The following is a 25,305-nucleotide window of genomic DNA, read 5'->3' as shown; positions in this document are numbered from 1 at the left end:
AAAATTATGAAGAGAGATTACCTAGGATTTTCAATTTGTTTCTAGTTTTATTCTGTTTGTTTTTTCACAAGGCCAGATTGCATGGGGCTCTGACCAGCCTAGTCCAGTGGAAGGTGTCCTTGCCCATGGCAGGTGTTGGAATGAGATGGTCTTCAAGGTCCCCTCCAACCTTAGCCATTCTGTGATTCTGTAACTGCATCCCAGAGGGAGCAGAATACCTGATCCTCCTGACCTTTCATGCAAATGAGCTTTTCAATTAAAAAACACCTCAAAGCAATCATTTTGCTTGACAAATCTGGTCTTTCTTTTGCCACAGTAGAGCACAGAACCTGAGCAGAGTTCCCATTCTGAGAACACAGCTTCAGGCAGTGGACACTGGAGCTCAGGGCTGGTCCCTGGTGTGGAATGTCTCAGGAGGGCTGAGAGGTGAGGCAGGAGCACAGAAGAGGGAATGGACAATGGGGAATGTGCCCCACACACGGTGGCACACACTGGAGTGGGGCTGGGGGAACAGGGCTGTGCAGAGCAGGATGTGCACAGCAGACTGTGCACTTGGCCTGACTTAGAAATTGCCAGAGCTGCAGCTGTCCTGTTTGGCTTCTCTGAGGAGTGCTGTCCCCCCTGGGCAGGGCAGGTGGGGAGACACAGCTGCTGCAGACTTTGCATGAATTTCTGAATGCCAGATTTGGATATAGGGGGACCACACCTGAGCTCTAAGCTAATCTCTGAATTCAGTTTATTTATGAGCTAGGATAACATGGCTTAAGGTGCCTTTTGAGCAGTAACTTTTTGTGGTGACAATCCCCCCAGTGTTTTGAGGGGTCTGCCCATCATATTCCGAAGGAGATCTCAGTGCCACAGGGGAGTGTGGCTCAGGACTGCAGCCAGTCAGTGTCATGATCAATGACAGTCAGTGAGTTGGAATGTATCAATCATTCCCAGAGTCAAGCAGGGTGGCCAGGGCATCATCAGTTATTGATTCTTATTGCAATTCGTGTATGCACTTGCTTGATGGGTTTTGGTTTCTTTTTTGGAAGGGCTGTGGAGGGCTCAGTGGTGTTTGCTGACACCAGTGTGCTGTCAAGGAAGCAGGAAGTGTCCTAGGCAATCTGGAGATGTATTCATGTCACTGCTTTGTTTTTATTGATGGATACTAACTCAGGTCCTCATTTTACACGTGAAGGTACTGCTCTGAAAAGTGTCTTGTTCCTCTCCTTGTGATGTTGACAGCAGCTAAAGCTCTCTGAAGCCAATATGCCATAATAGATCTGAAAAAACTCCAACCAAACAAAAATTATTTATCCACAACCCATTCTAAGCGACTGTTAGGATTATGATGTTAGTACTAAATTACACTCTCACTGTCAATTATTATAAGAGCTCAAAATTGTAAATTTATTACAAGAGTCATTTATTATCTGAAATAATCTCGTAATGATCTTTTCTTTCACTGACTTTCTTCTACAGTGAAAATTCTTTGGATTTTTCTTAATAGCATCTTAATTTCTATAATGGCTTTTATTTTTTAATCCCTCTAGTCATCCTTTCTTAATAATGCATCTTTGCCAGTAAGCAAAGATGCATTGTATGCATGGATATTTCTCCATTAATGGAAGAATAATATATAATAATGATGCAGAAATTATATAGAAACCAGTAATTATTGAAACAGTGACTACCATGCAGTATGTGCTGTTTTATGCAATCTAATTTAAAACACAAATATTCAGAAATCCTGTGCAAGTGACGTAGTTTATAATTATCCATGTTAGCTATACATATATATTGGAAAATGCTAGTTGTCTGTTATATTTTATGTAATGATAGACCACACTCTAAGTTTACTTAGGAATTGAAAGCTGTCACCTAAGCAAGAGAGAATGTATACTATTTTCACAATAATAATTTGGATGGATATTTTGGGTTAATGGTCTGATTCTGAAATTGTTGCCTGTTTCTGTTCAGCTTGAGCTTCCAACTGCTTAAAAATATTTCTTTTCAAATAATTTCTGGCAGAGTTGTAATTCAATTTTGAGATGAAGTATGTTGGTTTTTTTTCTTTAGAATGAAGATTTAGCAGTCGTTCACAGTGATTTTATTGTTTGTGATTTAAAGCTGATGTCCCAAATGATAACGGGTTCTTGCAAAATGTCCTTGGTTTTCACATTGTAGTGGCTATGGATTGGATGAAAGTGCAATTTTAGATAACAGGAGAGATCAAACAGCTGCTATAAATACCATGAATTAACTGAAGTTTTGTTGGGAAAACTAATACTAATTCCTTTTACTCCAGTTTTTCTCTGTACTTTATTAGAGGCCTTTGTTCTGGTGTTACTTTCTTTGGAGCTGAAATAGCTCCAAAGCTGAAATTTTGGCTGAAATAAAGGATGCTTTATGCTATCCTGTGACTGGGATCCAAAATACTGGAAGTGGTTCGGTGGTTTTCAAGCTCTTCCACTCTATTTATCTGTGCATTGTTCCTGTGGACAGCTTTAACCTTTCCCAGGTTCTTTTTCCTGCCTTCACTTTGGATCCTAGAGACTGTGGATCCCAGAGTGAGGCAGCAGTGATCTAAGCCAAGTGCAAGGGAAAGAATCTGTTTGCTCTTGGTTCCTCCATCTGCAATGTACAGAAAATGTTTTTGTGTCTCCCCAGGGCTGGAATGGGTGTGGAGTTTGAGCTCAGGAGCGGCTCTGGGATAACCTGGGTGTGTAGGTCTCTAGAGGAGCAGGGTGCAGAGCCTGAGGCTGCAGAGAGGGTAAAGATTGTGTTCTCTAGTCAGCTGAGAGACAAAGGACTCTGCACACTTCAATGTGAATCAGGCAAAAGCCATTTATTTCGCTTCTAAACATTGTTTGTATTTACTTCTTACCTGGGTCTACACAGTCAGGCATTGTTTAATTGGTAGCTCCACTTTGTCCACGCATCTCTTGATCGGGAGCTCTGTGTGTCCACCAGGCAAGCACACATCTCTTTTCTTAATCCAACTGGTAGATGCTGTAAGCATCATTTTACTTGGTTTGACACCCCTTTGTCTGTCAGCTTTTCTGCTTCTTCTTTCTTCTTGCAACATCAGCTTTTTTATCCACAAAGATGACCTCATCCTTTAGTTCCAGAAGGTTAGGCTGGTTCATTTAGCCCATGTCCATTTTCCTGTAAATATGATCTTACATGTGGCCTTGCTTTGAGCAGAGAGGTTGGACTGGGTGATCTCCCCAAGCCCTTTCCAACCTCAAAGGCTCTGTGGCTTGGCCATTTTCTGCCAAAGCTTTAAACTTCAGGCAGGGTGTTGCTGAGCCACACTGAGAGATGAAATATGTTTTGTTTTAGTAATTATTGTGAAATGGTTCTGGATTTTGAAATATGCAGCTCTGCTGTCAAAATAGTGTAAAAATATTCACTGTGCTTTTCAATAATGAAGTAGAATTTTCTTAATTTCTGCAGTGTGAAGTGACAGCACATTGTGATCACACAGAAAAGCGAGTCCTGCCCTGCAAAACTCACGTCTGTAGCAAAGAACCTGAGCTCAGTTTTACGTACTTTTATTTAGTACCTAAATAGACTTTTAAATCAGCAAAGGCTAATTATTGGTTTACTAAAATTAATGAAGCAATTCAGGATTATAAAGAGAAAGCCAGTTGTTTGGGACACTGTTAGAGATTAATTATATTGTCATTAAATCTTAAGGGGAGGGTAATTTTTACTCATCTTGCTGGTTAAATGAGATCTTGCACGTTGCAATGTGTGACATTTAGAAGATGCACAGGCACATCAACTGAGCAGAGAGGGATCCTTGCATGCTGCATTTGTCATTAGGAATAACAATTTAATAAGCTTTTAATAAACAAAGAAATGAAGCACATGAAACATTTTTTGACATGGTTTTGAATGAAGGCTGGAATTTGCTCATAGGACTTGATCAGGCTGTTTCTCATCATTGTGTCTTTTAAATCACTGGAAGGTGGGCATTGTAATGCTTCTTTCTCTTCCCTCTTCCCACCAGTTCTGGGAATTGGAGATCTGCCATCTTTCTCTTTGTTCTTGGGAGAGAATCCCAAAGACACTAAATCACCCAGCTGCAGGTAACCTGAAAGGAACAAACTGAGATGGCTTTGGCTGCAGTAATTTGTTTGTAGAATAAATCTCTTCAGGTTTTTACAGTAATGGATCACTCTGGTGTTGCAATTCCTGTGTTAAAGTAGTACAGATGTGAAGTTGCAGGTGTATTATTAGCCTGAAATAGTTCTTTGATTTCCACAATCAGTGTAATTATAAATTAGGGCTCTTTCATCATAATGAAAAACCTTTTATTTGTCGGGGGAAAAAGAAAAACAAACTCTCTGCTACTCCTAGAGGAAAACCTCAGGAATGCTGAATAAAGATTCTGCCTGCATTCCCTTCATGGGGCTCTGGTGTGTGCATCTTAGAGGAGACTCATCCAGTGTGGGCATCTTAGAGATGATACAGACATCTGAAATCGGGGAGGGCTCTGAGGCTGTCAGGCAAAATGATAGCTTCAAGTTAGGAAATCCGTGGTGAAAATGAATTTAGAGTTGCAGGTACACACTGCACGTCATGCTCAGCTGCCTTTGGCTGATCTCTGGGGACACTGCAGAGGGATCAGTTCTGTATGGGATGTTCCCTTCTGGGAGACCAGGAGTTGTCTGTGGGAAAGCTTCCCTGTGTCGTGGTGGAATCAGCCAGACTGAAACTGGAGACCAGAGCTAAACCGAGTTAATAACCAGAAACAGGAGATGCAAAGTGAGTTTGAATGGGGCGAGGCAAGAGGAGGAAAAGATAAGTAGAAATGTTGCTGCTGTGCTGAAGGGTCCCATAGTGGTGGTGTGTGGGACTTGTCCTGTGAGTCAGAGAAATGCCCTTACTTCTGCTTGCCTGGCTAGGATGAGAATGATGAGGGTAAAATCATCATGAGAAATACTTCACTATAACTAAAACCTCCTTAGACAGAGTTCTAGTCTGTTTCTAGTAATTAATTTTTACTCTGTGCATGTTACCTGCTTAATACTCAATCCTGAGTTCAGGAAAAAGGGGAAAAGGCCCATTATCTTCTATGTTCAATGAATCCTTTTGCCAAAGAGAAAAGCAAAGCAAAACACAGTCTTACAAATTAATGAATTCTGGGTTTCATGTTAATTGTAATGAAATATATGAATTTATGAAACTAGTCCTCCTTTTCCCTTTTAAATTAGGCATCTGCAACAACTTAAGATGGACTTTGATATCTGGACCTTGGCATCTGCACCTTGGCCAATGCAGGAATTAAGTCTTGAAATCTGCTGAAGTTAAACGAGTTGCTTTGCATTTCATCACACAAAAGTAGGACAAGACTTGTGTGCACCCAAGAATGCGTCTGGCTGCTCATCCTTTCTTGCCTCCCTCTCTCGAGTAAAGGAGCAGCGTTTGACAGCCCCATGTGATGTCTGAACCTCCTGATGTGTGCTGTGAGCAGCGTTCTGGCAGGGCTTTTGTCTCCTGCAATGTCAGGCTGGCTGACACCTACCCCAGGCTCCTTCTTCTTTACTTTGTCACTCTTTGTGCCTCAGTCTTTTTATGTCATCTAACCTGCTTTTCTTACTAGATGGGAGAATCTCAGGGGTTTTTTCTCTTCTACCTTTGATGTTGTGTCACAGAAAGTTACTGTGGTGATTATTTTAGCCTAATTAAGCCATGCCATTTGAGGGGGAAAGTCAGCTAAATGATTCCTCCAGGAGAATGAGATTTTCACAGCCTCTTTGTTATATTTTGTTAGATCATAAAAGTTTGTAATTGCCTTCCACTTATGGGGATTTGATGTTCAGTATCCCCTAATGTCTATTTTCTGTATGTCAATATGAAGAGCAGGCTAAATGTAAATATTGAGAAGACTATGGCTAAATGCAGGAATTTGCTTACCAATGAGCAGTCTCCAGCCCTAGACAGAGAAATTAAACATGCTGTTTTCAAATTGGAAATCTGTTTCCTGTGTGCCTTGTGAGAATGTCACTGGAAACTTGAAATCCTAAGTTTGCCAAAGTTTAGGACCAGATCCGTAAAGATATGCCCAAATTCTGAGGTATTTTAGAAATGCTAATGCAAAAGTTACTGGTGTCCAACTCAACTGACAGATGAAACCTAAGGCCAGACTGATGCTCTCCAAAGGGATACAAATATGAACAAAATAAGAAAGAATAACTCTGGTACAAGATTGTCACAGAACATCATGAGACAACTTGAGAGTTGCCACTCAGATAGGTGGGTGTCAGTCTCTTCTCCCAGTTAACAAAGGACAGGACAAGATGAAACAGCCTCAGCTTGTGCCAGAGGATGTTTAGGTTAGATACCAGGGAAAATTCCCTCACTGAAAAGGTGGTCAAGCCCAGGACAGCGGTGGAGTGTTCAAAAAGGGGAAGTGTTCAGAAATGTGTGGAGGTGACGCTTGGGGACATGGTTCAGTGGTGAACATGCAGGTGGTGGGGGATTGATGGTTCAAGCTGGTGATCTCAGAGATCTCTTCCATTCCTAATCATTCCATGATCCTGTGATATTGTGGAAAAGCACACAATGTTGATATTGGTTCAGGACATTGACTGCATTATCACACTCAGCAGCACTGCAGACACAGATCTAGAAATTAAAATATTTGTGTTAAACCACATGAGAGGACATATATAACTACTTAAAAGAACCTCAAGCCCCCCAAAATCCATCAGTCCTCGTCTATACTCCAGCAGAGTTTAAATTATAATCACTTAGAAGTTTATTAGCAAAACAGAGTGACAGAAAAGACTGATAAACCTGCACAGCCCTGTAGTTTGGGGCTGACTCCTGTGACTGGAGGGAGGCTGGGGCTGTGCAGCAGAGGCGTGTCCTCAGTGTGGATGTTAACAGGGGGCTCAATTAAAACACAGTCAGTAAAAACATCAGACCTTTTTTTTAAAACTTTGTACCAATAACCCCAGGACCTGAAGGTAAGTGCTTGCTAACTGCAGTACCACATCCTGTTTCATACAGGAAAGAAAAATATTTTTGTTTCTGGGCTTTATTGTGCCTGTTGTTAGTCCTGGAGGAGAATATATTCTGTGGTGCTTTACTTTGTTTTCTTTCTCATTTTCCTCCTTAGTGAAATGCCTGCTTGATTTTTTTGTCTGGTTTTTTTCCTTTACCCAGTGTAAAGTTTTATGCAATGCCTTTTTAGCAGCAGGATTTCTGAGACATGCTTGTATTTTTGCCTTTTCTTTACCTTGTCACTGGGTAAGTACCAAGATTTTGTCAGGAATTTGGTTTGCACATCTCTGTTGAGTAGTGCTGCAATAAAGAATTAGGTGTTGAAGCTCCTCATTTCTGTCACTCAGAACTCTTCTGACCATTCTAATTATATAAATGTAAACACTTGAGAATCACTTTTATAGCCAATTTTTAATAGCAGCTTGCCAGCTAAGCCATGTGTGAGGGAAAGGCTCTGGTGCCCAAGCTGCCCCTGCAGTGGTGGGGGACCAGAGAGCCTGGACTGATGCTGCATTCCTGCTTCATGTAGAACTAAAAGTGCCAGCAGGGCTTCTGTCTGGACAAATGTGAGTCTGGAGGGTGTAGTTCTGAATTTTACATGCAGGGTAGAAACTGAGGGCTGTGCTGTAGTACCCTGTCTGGAGAGCATTGGGTGGGCCAAGGAGTGTGCTTTATTGTTGTGAGGAAAGGCTTGATGTAGGTCTGTTGAAAAGCTAATTCTTTAAATGAAAATAAATGAAAATAAAGATTAAATGAGTAATTAAAATTCTGTGAATGGTTTCTTTAAAGCAGTTGTGGAGAAATCCCTGGCTGCAGGATCAAGTGTGAAATGTCCCAGAGGCAGAGGAATGTTGGAAGAGCTTTGCAGAGGTACCTGGATTAGGTGCTGTTTTGGATAGGGCAGTAAAAACAAGATTGCAATGACAGATACGAGTGTGTAAAAGAGGTTTTTACTCCTTTTATGTAAAAACCTGTTCAAGAAGAGCAGAAGCCAGAGCTGAAAGCTCCTTTCTCCAGAATATGCCTGTTGTGATTCAGATGATGAGAGATGTAAAGTGTGTGCCAATGCTTGCGGTAAAGCACAGCCTTTATTTGGATTAGCTTGCAGGAATATACTTTAGGAGAATCTAATGAGAATAAAGGCAGGGTATTTTGCTGCAGGTTTATGGAAGATACAATGGTAATGATGTTCAGTAGTGACACTAGAGATGCTATGAAACATCTGTTAGAGAAAGCATTCTCTCCTAAGGCAGTTAAAATTAGTCAGAACAGGATGAAGGTACAACAAATCCAAAAATCCCAAGTAGTACTGTTATAGGTCTAGGGAAACTTTTGGTCCTTCTTGTGCTTTACATGCACAAATTTGTTGATTTTAGTGATGCAATTCTCTCTGTGAAAAGCTTTTTTTTGTGTCTGTGTTTCTGTGGTGGTGTGAGGTGAACTGAATATACCAAATTTCTGGCAGCCCTGCTCAGACTGAGGGATTTGGTAGGGTTTCTCAGCACTGTGTTTTTTGTAAGAACCCAAAGCAGCAGCCCCTCTGTGGCTCCTCAGAGATGGAGTCTGTCCTGAAATGCAGCATTCATTCAAAAATTTTAGATTTTGCTTCATCCTTTATTATTTCCTGTGGAGGTTCTGATGGGAGAGCAGGATAGGGGAAGAAGAAGCTCTGAACATTTTGAAGACATTTGATGTAAATCTTCTAGCAAGCTCCATCTCTTGCTGATAGAATTGCATTTATTGTCACTTTTTGTGGTCCCCCATTTCCCTTCTCAGACTGTGAAGCAGACTGTGAGTTTGTGTCCTGAGAACTGTGTTTTTGTTGGTTTCCATGACATGTTTTGGCTGTTACTGGCTGTTCTTGCATTAAAATCACACTATACCTAAGCAAAAATCTCTATAAAAATACGAAAGAGGCCTACAAGAGAGCTAGAGAGGGACTTTTTACAGGGGTATGTAGTGATAGAACAAGGGGAATGGCTTCAAATGAAAAGAGCTTAGGTTTAGGTTGGATGTTAGGGAGAAATTCTTCTCTGTGAGGTTGGTGAAGATCCAACCATCCCCAGAAGTGTCCAAAACCAGGTGGGATGAGACTCTGAGAAACCTGGTCTAGTGGAAGGGAGCTGGAACAAGATGCTTTTTGTTTAAGGTGCCTTCCACTCCAAACCATCCTGAGAATCGGTGATTCCACTATCTAGCTTTCTCTTTTCTGTTTCAGAAGATTCAGGCTTCTAAAGCATCCACATCCTCTGTGTTGCCTTTCAGAGGGTTTGAAAGTCAAAGCCAGCAGTAATCTCCTGTGACTTGTGCTTAGCACACTCCTCCACGGGCATTTGCCACGTTTATATGCTTTGACTCACCAACCGCAGTGGTGGTCGGAAGTGAGCTGGGGGAGGTCAGTTCCTGTGAACATGGCATTTAACCCATTAAATTAAAGCTGCAGCAGGAGCTGCTCTTCCTTGTTTTCGGCTGTCTTGCAGCTTAAGCAAGTCAGAGAAAATGTGTGAGTCTCTGCTTGAGCACAAGTAAGTGATACACCACTCTTTGGGTGGGGAATTGCAGTCCATGCCAGATTCTTGCTTGCTTTGGAACATAAATGTTTGCTTGATTGCATCTGTTTCTGAAAGCTTATGGTGGTAACTTTTCTGTCACTCTTTTTGCTGAATTTGATGTTTTGGAATGCCAGAATAATGTCAGCTAATGGTTGTCAGTGTCCCTGAGCTGGGCTCTGTAGCAGGGCTGTACACACACTGCCCACACCCCTGCTGAGGTCCCAGCTGTGCTGTGGACAGGAGGAAGAGGTGAGCTTTAAGTGGTTTTGAGGAAAATGCTGGAGTTAATAGAACAGCATAGGAGGAAGAATTTATGTGTGAATTTATAAAATAAGGGTCAAAACACCCTGCTTTGCAGTACTGTAAATAGTGATTAGAAGTTTAAGCCCAGACAAAAGGGGTGTCTGGTGGTGCCACACATTTGACACCAGTGAAGGAAACACTAGGTTTTGTTTCCAGTATAAAAAAATAAGGTGGCTTACAGCAATGAATCCCAGGAGGAAAGAAACAGGAATTGGGTTTTAATTCCTTCTGAAACTTCACAAAGTGATACAGTATAGTCCTATTTTTTGTGGCAGTGGTTGAAGAATGGCGGATGCTTAGGGTACCTTGTACTTTATCCCAAGTCAGCGTGGGGTAGCTGGGCTCAGCTTAGGATGTCCAGCTGGGCATCCCCTGGAGATGTGGTGCCTGGGGGCAGGAGAAGCTGTGGCTCTCCTCCAGCTGCTGTGGGGGACTGTGGACGTGTCTGGCATCTACCAGGACTTTCAGCCAGAGCTGAAACCGGTGCCATGCTTGTGTCAACAGACAGCACAGCACAGGTTAGGGGGGTCTTCTCCAGTTTTCTAGAGCTGTGGTAGGTGCAGAGATTTGTCCACTGAGGAACTGGATCACTGAAGCAATTTTTAAGAAAATACAACATTGCTAGATTACATTCCTGTCACGCTGGTGAATACCTGCTGAAACACTGGGCTCTGTTTTCTGCACGCCACCCTTCTAATTTTCTCAAATTCAGGCTTTTCCCTTGTGCATTGTTTTAATTTCTGGCTGTGTTGAGCTACTGCTCACAAGGAAGAAGTCATAGTCCTTCCCCTTAAAAGCTGGCCTGTGGCAGCACTGCTGCTGTCACAGGGAGCTTTTGGTACCCAGAACTGAGCCATCAGTGTAAATTCTGTCAGTGATGATGTGTTTGCAGTAATCTATTAATCTTCTTTAATAATCTTGTCTGTTTTCACTGCATTTTTCTGTTAAATGAAATTATATTTGAATAGAACCTAGTACTTTTAATTTCCTGGTTTTAGCTGGAAGGATGTTTTAATGGCTGGTCTCAAATCTGCTGAAAAGAAGATTTTTGTGGTAGAAATGCTAATGAAGCTTCAACCAGCAACAACTGGCAGCCATACATGGGGAATTTAGGGATTGTATATTTGGGTGGCAGAGATCAGTAAGTAGATTTGTGCCATCTGAATCTATTTTTGACAACAAAATCTTCAGTCTGCATAGCTCAGATCCAGGGACTTTATTCAAAAGGTCACATCCTGATTTAATACCATTAATATAAATCCAGCATAATTTAGTTGATGTGAATGGGAGTGCTTTTCATTTCAGGTTGTTGATCTTAATAGGAATCTGGCTGAAAGTAGATTGCATTTTTGAAGCTAAAGCCATGTTGTTGAAGACATCACAGAAAGGCAAAGACTGTTTTTTCACCTTTAGATGAATTGTTTCTATGTGATATAGGCTACACTCCACTCTGGCAAGATTCTGGTAAATTCAGCTAGTCCATTTCAAAACAATAATAGGAAAAGAATGTTTGTCATGTTTTCTTTGCCCTTTTTTAGTGCATTTATGTTCAAATTTCTAAATTTGATGTGCTTTTTCATTTCTGAGAAGTGCCAGAACCCTATATATTTATATGTTCATACGCAGGAACTTTAAACCACATTCCTTTTTAAACTCTTTTTTTTTAACCTTCTCATGACACACTAGAAAAGCTGACATAAGGGTTTTGTGTGGGCTTGCCACAAGTCCAGAAAAACTCCAAATCAAATACTGCAGGGTCCATGATGGTTTGTTTTCCGAGTTTTCACAGAAGTGAATCAAGAATGTAAAACTGAAGACCAACATTTGTATTAATCACATCTTCCTCTGTGTTGCCACTGGATTGTATCTTAATGGCATCTTCTACACTGGAGCCTTTTGCAGGCATGTTAATATTTTATGTAAGGAGGGGTAATAAATAGGCATAAAATGTAATTAGTGATTAAATGACTGATTAAATCTCAAGAAATGGCATTTGTACCATTCCCACCACGTGGAACATATTTCTGAATCATCCTATTACAGTTGTATTTTATCAAGTAACATAACTTTATATGCTGCAGCATTTGTATTTCTGTTTGGAGAAATCCTTTTGAAATGGTTTTTAGCTTTTATATTTGCTCTTTGATTTTGTGTGTCTGTGGTAAAGAAGTAAATAATTAATTAAAGAAAGGATTGCTGAAATTCTGTCTGTCTTATCAGTCAGGCAGTTTAACAGGGCTGTAAAGGCTGGGTGTATTGGTTGTAATAATTTGTGAGCGAAGGGCTTACCCCTCTCCTCCTCCCCTTCCCTTCCTCAGGAGCTTGGATGAGTGACATACTTCCAGAAGTAGCACAAATTTTCTTCAGGATCAATAGAACAAAATAAATACTGGCTTCTTTCCTTCCCTCAGGTTGCCCTTGTTCTCCTTTTCGAATCAAGTGTCACATTGACTCCAATCCTGTGTTGGAAGCATGTGGGGAACTGCAGCACCTCAGCTCAGCACAATGTCTCCATCAGGCTGGAAGGAAGCCCAAAACCAAAACTGCACTGTCCAAAATGCATCCTCTACAGAAACCCCAAGGCAAGTAGCTTTGTCCTTCTAGAAATTGTATAAGCTCCTATTGCACAGGAAGTACAATATTTTTAAATTATTGTTTCGATTTGAGTCACAGCAAAACAGTTACTTTTACATTGTAATGTATAGCTGGTAAGGTTTTATTATCTTCATTTTCCACTGTTAGATAACCACCTAGAGAAGCCTTCAAGAAGAAATTGATTCAGCAATAACCAATTACTTAGCTTGTCATTTTATATTTCTTGTCCTGTTATACCTCCTGTAGCTATGAAGTGTAAGTTGAATTTAACAATATTATTTATATTTTTGATAAATCTTTTTAGAAGTAGTAATAGGTTTATAAAAATTAGGTTTATATAAATTAGGTAATAATATCTTATTGTTAAAACCTGGTCTGTTTTCCATTTATTGTAAGAACCATGTATAGCAACAGGAAATGCCTAAATAGAACGAATGTATTTTGAAAATAAGAAGTAGAAGCTAAATCAATCACCTGTGGGCTGTGGTACTTCCACAGAACTGCCACCTAATAGTCAAATAGGTGGCAATCTCAAGTATGATGGAAGAGGAGCCATGAAGAAACATGCTCCAGCTGGTCTCCAGCTGTTCTTCTGGTCTCCCCAGGCTTCTGAAGTCTGCAAAAAAGACTGCAGGAAATTTCTTGAAAGAGTATAAATTATTTTCATGTTACTTTATCAGCAAAATGGCATGTGGTCTCTCTTTGTAATGCCAGTTTTCCAAGAGCCCCACTCTCAGCACCCCATGCTTTGTAGAGTTGATTACCCTGGTGTATGTACTGGGTGCTTGCCTCAAGGGAGTGCAAAAACATGGAGCTTGAGAGGTGTTTGGAACAAAGGAAGCTAAGCCTCAAGAAGGCACTAGGTTCACAAACCAAAATGTTTAGCAGATATGGGTCCATGTGATAGATGGTCATTTTCATCTGAAAAAGAAGATATTTTGGTGTTGTACACATTGATCCATTGCCCCTCCACCTGCTCCAAATTAAAATATCTATACAAAAGCAATTCAGCCTTAAACAACAACAAAGAAAGCATTGCATTTTCTGATTCTGGAAGTAAACCTTAACCATTAAGTTAATATACTAATCCATGCTTGAAACACCTCACATGGTCTGTGTCTTTATAGACTACACCAAGACCTCTAGGTGAAAACTCCAAGTTTCATTAATGGTTGTTCCACTGTCAGTAATAACAACAAAAAGGAATAGCAAAAGTGTCTATTTAGTGAGATCTGGAATGAATTCACCTGGTGCAAATACTTTGCTGTTGTATTCATGGCACTGATTTCCAATCACTGGGGATGTAAACTGCTTTTTCTATGTGTGTATTTCAGAAAGTTGGAGGGATCCTAGTTAGGAATTGAAGCCATGAGCTGCTGTGTAAAACCTTCAGCAGGAGGAGGAATGAGGAGAGACCTTTCCAGCATGTGGCTTCAGCCTTCAGGCAGCACCTGAAAATGATTTGAAACACTAGTATCCTCCATGTAGCAAATTTGTAGCTGAAAAATCAGAGTTTGGGTGGAAAGGAACCTTAGTGTTTATCATGTTCCATCCCCTGCCATGGGCAGGGACCCCTTCCACTGGACCAGGTTGCTTCAAGCCCTGTCCAACCTGGCTTGGGCACTTCCAGGAATAGGGAAGTCACAGCTTCTCTGGACAACCTCTGCCAGGGCTTCACCACCCTCACGGGGAAGAATTCATTCCCATCTAACCCTGCCCTCAGTTAGGAAGCCATTCCATCTTGTCCTGGTGTCCCAGGCCCTTGTCCAAAGTCCCTCTCTGGCTCTCTTGGAGAGAGAGCATTTTAGGCACCAGAAGAGGCTCTAAGCTCTTCCTGGAGCCTTCTCTTCCCCAGGCTGAACACCCTGCCAGCTCTTTGAGCCCATCTCCAGAGCAGAGAGGCTCCAGCCCCTGCAGTGGCCCCCTCTGGATTTGTTGTAACAGATCAACGTTGTTCTTGTGTTGGGGTCCCCAGAGCTGTAATGGGGTCTCATCAGAGTGGAGAGAGGGGGAGAATCTGCCTTACCTGCTGCTCATGCTGCAGGTGAGGATGAGGTTCTGAGCTGTCAGTGCATGTGGTCAGGTCATGTCAAACATCTTGACAACCACACTCCAAAATGCTTCTCCCCGGAGCTAATCTTGTTCCATTCTCCACCCAGTCTGCATCTGGGATTGCCTTGACCCAGGTGAACTTGGCCTTGAACCACATCTGGTGTGGCTGAAATTTCGCTTGCTAAGTAGTTCTTGGTAGGGTTAGTGGCTTTGCCTCCATGCTGACATCTCCATTTCTCAACGTTACTTCAGTAGGTAAAAATTCAGAATTAACAAAAGTGTTTTCCTGCTTCCTTTTGGTCCAGTGCAGAGTGTGTTGTCTGAGGTGATTTAGATGATTCCACTAACAGGAAAGACATCAAATGTTTGCATGGACAGCATTGAGACCCAGTGTAAATGCTTTTTACAATATTATTATAAATATTATAAATGCTTTTACAATATTATTGTATAACCTTTGGGTGCTATGGATCAGGGCCAGCTTTGAAGGCCTGATGGGGTATGTGGGGTAGGTTCTGACATGTCTGCTGCTGCACTCTGCACCCTCTGTAAGGAGCACAGAGCTTGTCTTTGGCTAGATGCACCAGATGTCTGTGTGGATACTTGTTTTTATATTTTATATATTTTTAAATATTTTTACAAGGAAAAATATAGCCAGACACTCACTGGTCACATGGTGTGCACTTGAAAACCTGGTGAACATAACACAGATCTTCACCATACCATTTATATGCAAAAAGATTTTCTTTTCCTGTTTCCCTGTTATGCCTGCATAAGATAGGGCTTGTAGAGTTCTTTTCAAAATTGGACTTTAACAACTTTATTTTAGGATAGGAATTTCAGATGGTTTTGGAGATTGGGCAGATCAGTCCTCTTATAGGAAGAGGACCTATCAAATCCTTAGAAAATTTGATTTTATTCTTTCATGCTGAAATAAACTCAGTAATGTAAGAAGTTTAATATCTGCCCTGTACTCAGAACTCCAAAATGCTTTAACAGCTCTTCATCACTGACCTTGGCCACTGCCTGGCTGTGACTACTATGGCAGCTGCCCATCTGCTGGAGCAGGGCAGACATCTGGGCTGATGTGGATCTTAAAACAGATGCAAAGCCTTCTGCAAGAAAGGGACAATTGGAATTGACTTTCTGGTTGCACATGCTTCTGTTTGTGCTCCTAAAGCAAGTAATATTCAGAGTAGTTGTTAACTCAAGCCCCGTTATAGTGCTGGTCACGTGTGCCAAATGGATGATCAGAGTCAGAAATGGTTGAAAGAAAATGTTCTAGAAAATGTTTTTTAATACAACATGTAGTTAGAATTTCCTCATTTAACCTGTCAGCTCCTTGGATAGTCTAGTGAGCACACTTGGCAGTGCTGCTCCATGCAGTGTGTGCTTTGGGAACAATCCCACAGCCAGTTTTCCTGCCTTCCAGTGTCAGTCCCAGCAGCTATGGGAGTTGCTTTCCCTGTATGAAACCATGACAGCATGGGAACCTGTTGTCATGAATTACTGCCTGTGTGTGATAAATCCTTTACTCTGCAATCAGTGGAAGATTTGAAATTGCTTAAAATGACATTACATATTAATACCCTTTTTTTAAATATTATATTAAACTTTGTACCTTGGCCTCCTTTTGAGTCCTGAAGTGGAATGTGAATGTTCTTACAATAATACTTGTTTTATTTATACCGTACACAACTCAACATAGAACTAAAAGAGGAAGGAAATTTGTGAAGACTACTATACCACAGACAAGAGGGGGAGGGAGAATGAGAGGAAGAAAAGCCATTATGTTCAGCCTGTGGCATTTTGGACCAAGCAAACACAAGGCACTGAAATCCATGCTGGGGCTGGGTTTTGATGGTTTATTTTGGGATGTGGTTCATCCCTCTGCCTTTTTTTTCCCCCAATATGAGATTCAATGGGGTGCCAGAATTTTGAGAAGTCATAGAAGGGGAAGCTCATTAATGTGATTGAGATGGCAAGCAAACTTTTAAACTGAAGTGTAAGCTGTGCATCCTGTTTGGTAATGAGGAAGCAGTGCAGTGCTGCAAGCCGCTCAGTTTGTTAGCACGGCTAAGCCAGCTGTAGAAACACAAAATAGAAGCCTGACATTTTTCTTTAGCAGCTTGCTTTGGTGTAAGCAATACTTCAGGACTGCACCTGTGCCACTTAAAAAGGAGGAGGAAAGAATGCATACCTCTCGGTCTGGATTTTGTTTCCAGTTTAGGATAAAGAAAATGGAGATTTATCCTGTTTTTTCCCTTCTCTTTCATTAGTACCTCCTAAACCTGTCCATCTCAAACCTGGGCAGGAAAGAATTCCTCCTGCACCATCTCGGCCTTTGCCAGCTGATCCCAAGTCATCAAGGAGCTTAGCACCTGGAGAGGAAGAAATACCAATATCAGCAGGAGTCAACACGCTCATTGAGAAATTTGAAAGTATTAGGTAAATATGGCTTTGAGAGATCTACTCTCCCTTTTCTGCATTTTTAACTTAAAATGTAACAGTAGAAAACATTAACTGTGATGATCACATGGAAAGTCCTCTTGGGATGTTTTCTACTGCAAGTGCAAAGCTTCACTGAGGACAAAGTATCTTTTTAATAAAAGCTGCAAATTTTAATTTGTAACATACAGTTATGCTTAAGGAGCTTAAGACCTGCTGAATTTGCTAAGATTCTAACAGAGGCAAGTAGCCCACAATCTGCTTTCAGTAAGTTGGTTCAATGTGGGAATTGCAGCATAGGAACTTGATTGTTATGATATGAAATAATTGAGTTTTCTGTCTGAGATAGAATAAACATCAGCTCTTGCTTCTTGGAGGCAGGGAAGGGTATAGAGTACTGTGAAACAATGCCATGTGCAACAGCAGCTGTTCTGAAACTTTGCATATGAAAGACTCTAAATTGGATAAAATACATGTATTTTGCTGTAAAACCAACTCATTTTACAAACACATGAAATATTTCCCCGAAAAACAAATCTGCCTGATGGAGCTAAGTGATGGGATTTTTTCACAAAGAGGGTGATGGAGAGATGCACCGTACTGTGCCTTGGAGTGTTATCACCCAGGTGAACCTGTTGTGTTTCAAAAAGGAAAAGCAGTGCCTTCTCATGCTGCATCCTCTCTGGCAGAAAATACCTTGCCACAAAGACTTTGCTCTGTTGAAGAATGAGAGTTCCTGTTTAAATGAGCCCAGAAACAATTGCTTCTTTTTAGAGACGATTCCTTCTTCTCTGAGCCCTCAAACCAGACTGTTCTTCAAGGTGGCATGGAAAGCACTAAAGGCCCAGGATTCTGGTGCTGCCATTTCAGTTGAGTGTAGGGGTGATGTTTTTTCATTGGATGTTGTTGGGTGATCATTATTATTGCAGTGTGCACACTTTTACCTTCTGGGATTGTCAGTGGGGTGCAAGAAATACAACTTGAATCGAAGGACAGTCAGACCCTCCCTTGCAGGGCACTTGTGAAACCTGAGTGTTAATATGACTGTGGTGCATTCTCTCCACCCACAGGCAACCTGTACATGTTCTTCAAAGAAACCAGCTAAATTTGGCTCTTAAGATGGAACCTGGCCTGGACTCATCCAAGCAGACGAGCTTGTGTGACTGTGACACAGCAGCTTCTGGTGGCTCTTCCACAAGTGACAAAACTGAGTTGGATGAAGCCGAGCCCAATGTACCGTGCAGCACGGATCTGACTAACACAGACATCATGAAAATCAAAGAGCTGAGCATAGGTGATAACAAAAACCGTGAAGACTGTACTGCTGTGACTGTGAGCAAAGAGCCCCAAGAAGAGCTTGGCAATAAAGACTCAAGTGCAGAACTGAATGGGAGTGGTAAAATTCCCAACAGAGACAGCGGCATTGACAGTCCTTCTTGTAGTGTGGCTGGGGAAACGTTCCCCAGTGAAGAAGGGGCAGAGCAGAGGAAGCCCAGCATGGCTGGGAACCCAGGAGAGGTGGAACCTGACAGAAAGGGCACCAAACCTTCCTCTGTAGAGCAGAAGAGAGACTCCATGCAGGATGAGGACAGTGACATTGATGAAGGAAGCAGTGAGGAGCAAGAGATAGCAGAAGTGCCAAAGTTAGAGTATTTGGATGTAAACAAGGTAAGACAGCTTGTTCCTTACTATTGAGTGCTCAGAAGCCAGTTCTTGACACTGGCAAGAGGCCTCTTGCATCACTTTCACACATTGTTTGGATTATTTGCTTGGCTGGTTTTTCCTCAAAGGATCATGATAAGTCAGTATTATTTCCTGCTTTATGCAGGTCCTAACTTATTCCTGACCTAGACAGTCTTTTAGAAAGGTTCCCAGCTTGCTTTTAAAGGTTTCATATAAGAGAATCCATCACAGCCAGAGGTAAGCTGTTGAAATTCAAATACTTTTGTAGATTGAGACTCCCAAGTTGTGTTTGTTGTTTGGGTTTGTCTAGGTTCAGCTTGCTAGAGCATGTTGTATTCCGTGGAGCTTCATGTTATTCAGAGAGTTAATTGGAAAGTGCATCTTGCAGGGTCAGGACCTTGCAAACAGGCAGGATCAGAATCTTGTCTCACACAGAATTTAGAGTGGTTATTTTACAGAAATTTGTGCTTTTGTTGGTGTGACCACTTCTGGAGTGCAAAGAAGTTGTTTTAATGTTGTTGTATGGTGTTTAAAGTTGTTTTATATCAAATTACTCTTCAGGAAACTGTAGCAGGAAAAGAGATTTTTCTTTGATTCCAAACTAATGTTGTCCAGGCTGTTGTGCATTTGCAGCACCTATGTAAGATTAATGACAGATTCCTTTGATTATCAGCTTATCAGGACAGTTATTTTTAGAAAAAGTGCTGTTAAAAGGGATTTGACTTTTTTCCAGAAAAAAAACCCAAGAATATTGCAAAATATCTGCAAAATGTTCCACTTCTTGCACTTTTTGTTTGGTGGCTCATTTTGTTTGTATTTGGGGGTGTTTGGTTTTGTTAGTTTTTCCCCCCCCCAGCAAGCCATGATGACAGTAAAGTTAATATTTGGGATTTTTGTGTTTTGAAGGATATGATGAGCAGCTGCAGCTAATGATCTGTAGCTAGTAAAGTGCAGCATCCACACCTCAGTTTGTACAAATGTGGGTGGTTCTGTTGAAATCACCAAGCAGATCATGATTTGTGTCTGTCAAGCGCTTGTCCCTTGGGAAATGTGAACATTAGAATGCATTTCTTAGTTTTTAGGTCAATCATCTGGTGACTATAAAAGAGCCATGAAAATGGCAAACAAGTTCTTAGAGCTTGACAAGTGTGTTCATATATACATACACGTGCTATGACATACTTTAATTATTTTATATTCATAATGGGTATGTATGTGCATGTGTGCCACTGAAATATTATTTAAAAGATATGTTGTTAGTTGCAACAGGCCAGGAAGAAACTATAGAATTGTAGAATTTCCTGAGTTGGAAAGAACCCATAAAAATCACCAAAGTCCAACTTCTGGGAAATAATACATTACATTGAAAAAAATCTTTAATCTGGTAATTAAATTTACAGTTTGGACTAGGAATGCTGTATCAAACCAACTGTGACAACCCCAAGCTAAACGCTTTACCATATGATTAAGGAGTTCTTTGTTGACAAATGCCAATGTTTTGTAAGACATTGATGATTTGATGGCTGTTTTTAAGTCTTGTTAGGTTAAGTGTCCATATAGTAGGAAATAAAGATGACAAAACACAGAATTATAAGGTTTTAATTCTCTGGAGCTCACCTGGTGAATTTATGAGAGAGGTATCTCCAGAAGAAAACACATCTGGTTTGTTTTTTTTATATTACCCTTCTTCCTGAGTTGCATTTATGTGATGTACTGCAGGTTTTCCCTGGCAGTTTGAGCTGATTTCTCCATCTAAAAGGCAGTTTGGAGTTTACCAAGCTACACTAAGTCACCTTGTTTTTGCAGTCACATAGAGGAGGAAGGCTGAGAAAGCAGCTGCCTCTTCTTCAGTGTAAAGATTGTGCCCTCTTCTGGGAGCACATTGGGGGAAACCAATTTCTCTGTCAAGTGTCCATAAAACCACAGAATCATTATGGTTGGAAAAGACCTCCAAGATCATTGAGTCTAACACTGATCTAACACTCACAGGTCCACCACTGCACTGTGTCCCTAAACACCACATTTACCTGTTTTTTGAGCACTTATGGGGTGGTGCCTCCACCACTTCCCTGGGCAGCCTCTTCCAGTGCCAGACCCTTCAGTGAAGAAACTTTTTCCAGATACTGAATCTCAACCTCCCCTGGCACAACTTGAGGTCTTTCCCTGCTCCCCCCTTGGATTCTGCTGCAGATTTGGGGCACTATGGACTCAGGGTTGGAGTGAAGGGCTATAGCTTCCAGCAAGGACAACTAATGTGATTCAAAGTTGACTTGTTCCACAGTTATTCTTAGGCTGGAATTTCACATCACTCTTGACAAAACTGATAACTTTCCTGCTTGAAGGAAGAGAGGAGAATTCAGTTGGCATCAGCTGCTGGCTTGGGAGCTGGGGAGAGCTCATCTCCTTCAGAAAACCTTTAGCTGGGAGAGAGTGTCTTTTTCCTGCATTCCCCCTCCTACCCTTAGTACCAGGCTTTGCAGATGCACCATGAAGGTAACCAGTGGTCTCATTAAATATGAAACTTGTTATAATTGGAGGAGAATGCATAAGTACAGCTGCAGAGTGATTTAATGATGGCTCAGTAGCTCCTAGGATATCAGGGTAAGTGAAGCTCATGAATAACCATTCTGTTCTACTTCAGTTATCTCTCCATCTTCCACCCAAGCCTGCACACAGCCCATGGCTGGGGAAGGTAACCTTGCCTGATGTGTGACTGGTGTTGTTTCATTTAGTCTAGGTTTAGCTATGCAGTGACATGGCTTTCTTTAGGAGTCTGTAGAAGTCTAACAGGGCTCATTATGAGCACAAACCATGTTTTAAAATCTCAGGAGTGACTTACTGAGATTTCCAGTTATCTTTTATCAAAATAAAAATGAACCAAGGGGAGCTTATTAGTTTTGATAATGTCTCAGAAAATGTCAGGAGCATCAGGAAGTAATGCTGGAGTAACCTGGATGGTTACAAAGAAAAGAAGTGACATGAAAGTGAGACTGAGGGACTGTCACACTCCAAAGTCCCAAGACTTCTGCTGACTGCCTGGAGAGCCTGAGTAATGCTTCTGGGAGGGGTATCAGTGCTTCATAGCTTTTTATTTAGGTATTTTTTCACTAAGAGCAAATGAGCAAATGAGCATGCTCATTTGTCATCACCAAAAAATGCTTTTCTCCCTCTGTCCTGCTTCCTGCTGTGTAAATAGTAACAATTGACTCCCACATGGATCTCATGCATTCATGGACACATGCTTCCATTCTGCATGTCCATGGCTGGAGTTTCACATCTGATTTCATAGTGCAGTGTGTGTTGTAAAATTTGGCCTGCAGTCCTGCTACTCAGATCTTTGGGTGAGATTAGCTCCATGTATATTCTGAAAAAAAAGTCCATATGTCAATGTTTTAGTCATAATGTTGGTTGAGAAAATTCAGATATGCCATCATCATCATCATATTTGGTTTAAATATGTTAATGAAAATGTGATTTCAGTGCAACAAGGACAACCAAGCACAGGATAACTTTTCCATATTGTTTTCAGAATTGTTGAGTAGGAAGTGGTCTATAATCTTTTTGAGACTTTTTGTGTTCTGTGCAGAGCTGACTGGTGGGATTTTGAAGCATAATCATGTATGATTTTAACCTAAGCTCTACCCCAGCAGCTCTCTTGCAAGATTTGCTGAAAGCCCTGTGTGAGACAGATGCTGACTGAATGTAGTTGTGCACACCCATTGTATGAAAAATGGTTGCAAGATTTGAGGCGCAAATGCATTCCAAGTATGAATCTGACCTTCATGAGAAACTGGTTCTGTTTGATTTCAGGCTGTTGTTTCCTTTTATTTAAAAAGCTTTATGGACAGTTGCAGCTGAAAATGAATTTTTGAATCTTCCACAAAGAAGTGAAAGTGCATCGTGCTGCTTCAAGCACTGGAGTGAACTTTCTGTGTTATGAAGTCAACACTTCAGTTTTCTCATCCTTCTTGTCACCCCCCCAGCCACACAGTTCCACCCAGCCTCTGCAGCAGGTGTGAGGTCCTAGTGATGGCTGCCCAGGAGATGCTGTGGCTGTGGCAGGAGCACTGCACAAAGCAGAGCATAATCTCAGTTTGCAGATTTATCTTTTCCTTTAGAAACATGGACCATGAAATATCTCATTCCTAGTGAACTGGATGATGGCTCAGGCTTTGTTAAAACTATCCTGCCATGGCACAAAATGAAGTAAGAAGAATGGGACTGCCTCACATTTAATTAATCTACAGTTTCATTTAAAATGTTATGCCCATTGAAAGGCAAATATGTTGCAAATTTGTCTGAAAAGTGTTCCTGTCTCCCTGCCTAGCAGAGAGAGCAACTGAAGATAGAGTCACTCTGTAAAACTGAGCTCAAGCTGAGTCTATTCAGCCCTTGTTTGGTATTTAAGCAAATGTCAGCAAGTTTTCTTGAAATATAAACTGAATTGCAGATGGTGAAGGTCAGGAGGTTAAAAAGCGCCTGTGTTATGTAAAGATTTACTTCTGAGTACAAATGCATTTGGTTGGAAATTAAGTATTTTTCCAATTCTGAATTCAAACAACTCAAAGTGTGCTGGTGGTGGCTGGCATGCCAGCTGGTTACATCAGTACCTTTCATTTGAGTGTTCCTTTGTGCCCAGCAAAACCAGCAGATAAATTCTTTTCTCAGTGAGAAATCCTTGTAGTTAGTGGATTTGACTGGCCAGCAGTGCACTTCAGTGTAAACTTTAATAAGATGTCTTTGCTTGGAACAATTCCAAAACTTATTGTGCTGTGATTTTTTTTCTCCTCCCCTAAATATTAATGCACATTGAACAGAGGAGGATATTGCGTAGCATGTTGAAAGAGCTTGAAAGAATATTGAATTGACTTGGAATAATTGGAGAGGCAGGGCAGAGAGACTCCATGTCAAAACTTCACTCATGGAATGTTTGCCTACCTTCAGATTTGTGCCTGGAAAAAGAGGCACAAATCTGAAGCATTTGAGCGCTTCAAATTTGAGCACTCCTTGCTTCAAAGGAGGTCTGATGTTGCTTCAAATAAAGGAAAGCTATTCACTTTGCTTCAATAATACATCATGGAGCTGTGGGTGCATCATTCCAAGTGACATCTCATTCCATGTAGGACAACTGTGGGTCTGATTTGTTGGAGTTCATGGCTTGCTTTGAAAAGCCTTTGAGGATTTCAGTTGTCCTGCAGTTTGTCTGAGTGTGTTTGTGGAGGGCAGGTGATTAAATGTTTCTCATCATTTATTTGGAAACAAAATAGAGTGATGTTGAAGAAGCTTAAAGAGAGCATTTATTTGGTATTTTCCAGCAATCTGATGGTGACCCACAGGGTTATATCTGGAAGTCCTTGCCCCAAATGCAAGCACCAGAGACAGGCATTTGGGATGGAGCTACTGGTGTCAGGCCCAGATGCTTCCTGAACTGGAAATTGCCCCATGTGTTTAATAGACTTCAGCTGAATTTTTCCTCTGTGGATATTTCTGGTTCTTTTGTGAATCTCTGTGAAGGTTACTGCTGGCAGTGCAGTGTTGCTTGAGGAAGCAGCCCCTGAAGCAGCACCTTGGTGATTTCATTTGTTGCCCTTCAGTTTTCCCATAGAAATAGTGATTAATTGCACCCAGTCAATGTTCTCCAGTTCAGGAGTCATTAATGCACCTCTTCATTGCAAGTCTTTTTTTCTGGATCCAGCCCAGTGTAGTTTCCTTACATTTGATCATCCTTGCTGCCCATTTTCCATGCTTGTATTCCTGAATGCAAGCCAGCCAATGCTCTGTTCTGGACTGCTTTCATTTTATTTAGGCATGGTGTTTAAAGTCTAACACTTAAAAAGGTTGTTGGAAACCTCAAGCCTGTATTCTGGTAATTCAGGTATTTTGAAGCACTTAGTGAGTGAAGGGTCTCTTTTGGCTGAACTGTGCCTAAAGTCAGTGTTTTATAACTGTATTTAGAGTTTTAAAGTAGCCTTTTCTCATTTTATTTTTTTAAAATGAGCTTAATGAAAGGCTTCACTGAGTGATTTGGGTTACCTTGCTGAAAATTCTTTCCAGGGAACTGGCCTGTGTTTAAAGCTGCACAAAATCTTAGAAATATGCCATAGAGAGTAGTGCTGTGCTGGCAAGGGTAGAAATCTGGTCAAATAGCCTGGTTTTCATTTTAGTTACAGGACCTGAGTCCAAAAAGGAGAACAGTTGATTTACAATCTGTTGCCTTGTTTTTCAAATAGACTAGACTTATTTACAGGTTTAGAGGATGTTTCTGGTTCTTTTTATAAAGCCATAATGAACTCAAGTGATGTCCTGACCAGCCACTGATTGCATTACTAATTGCTCTTTCAGAAAACAACATTAAAAATGTCTCTGGAGCAAAGTGATCTTTTGAGAGATGTGGAGCGGATTCTGAAATGTGTTAACCTCTTTCACTCTGCTGGTAGGGATTTTGGACACTGACAGAATGAAAACCAGCACAGTTAGTGGAATTTAGGCGTGGAGGTGCAGATGGATTATGTCATTTGTAACTTTTTTTTCAGTGTACAGAGCCCCAAAAGCTGTTCAACATCGCCAATGAGCTGCTCCACACGGAGGAAGCGTATGTTAAAAGACTCCATCTCTTGGACCAGGTAATTCCATTTTGAATTAACTCTCCATTCTTTTCAGTGGGCAG

General features: G+C 41.2%; 1 protein-coding gene across 7 annotated transcripts in view; it reads left to right on the top strand.

The window, feature by feature from the left end:
- The window catches only part of FGD3 (FYVE, RhoGEF and PH domain containing 3), a 96,279-nt gene that overhangs the window by 35,442 nt on the left and 35,532 nt on the right, over positions 1 to 25,305 (top strand). For 5 of the 7 annotated variants that reach the window (XR_015275060.1, XM_086846324.1, XM_023935649.2 and 2 more), the window contains exons 2-5: positions 12,272 to 12,442; positions 16,787 to 16,955; positions 18,026 to 18,623; positions 25,172 to 25,261. Coding sequence is in view for 5 of the 7 variants with exons in the window: in XM_086846324.1 (XP_086702450.1) it covers positions 12,272 to 12,442; positions 16,787 to 16,955; positions 18,026 to 18,623; positions 25,172 to 25,261 (1,028 nt within the window). In the remaining 2 variants the exon portion in view is untranslated. Of the gene's footprint in view, positions 1 to 9,403; positions 9,531 to 12,271; positions 12,443 to 16,786; positions 16,956 to 18,025; positions 18,624 to 25,171; positions 25,262 to 25,305 lie in introns of those variants that run through there. The other 2 variants (XR_002867651.2, XM_023935647.2) reach the window with 1 other exon arrangement.

This window comes from Cyanistes caeruleus, chromosome 11 (genome assembly GCF_971803275.1).
Source record: "Cyanistes caeruleus chromosome 11, bCyaCae1.hap1.1, whole genome shotgun sequence".
NCBI lineage: Eukaryota > Metazoa > Chordata > Aves > Passeriformes > Paridae > Cyanistes > Cyanistes caeruleus.
Note: the sequence above shows the minus strand (reverse complement) of the source record. Positions and strands in the feature narration are given on the sequence as shown.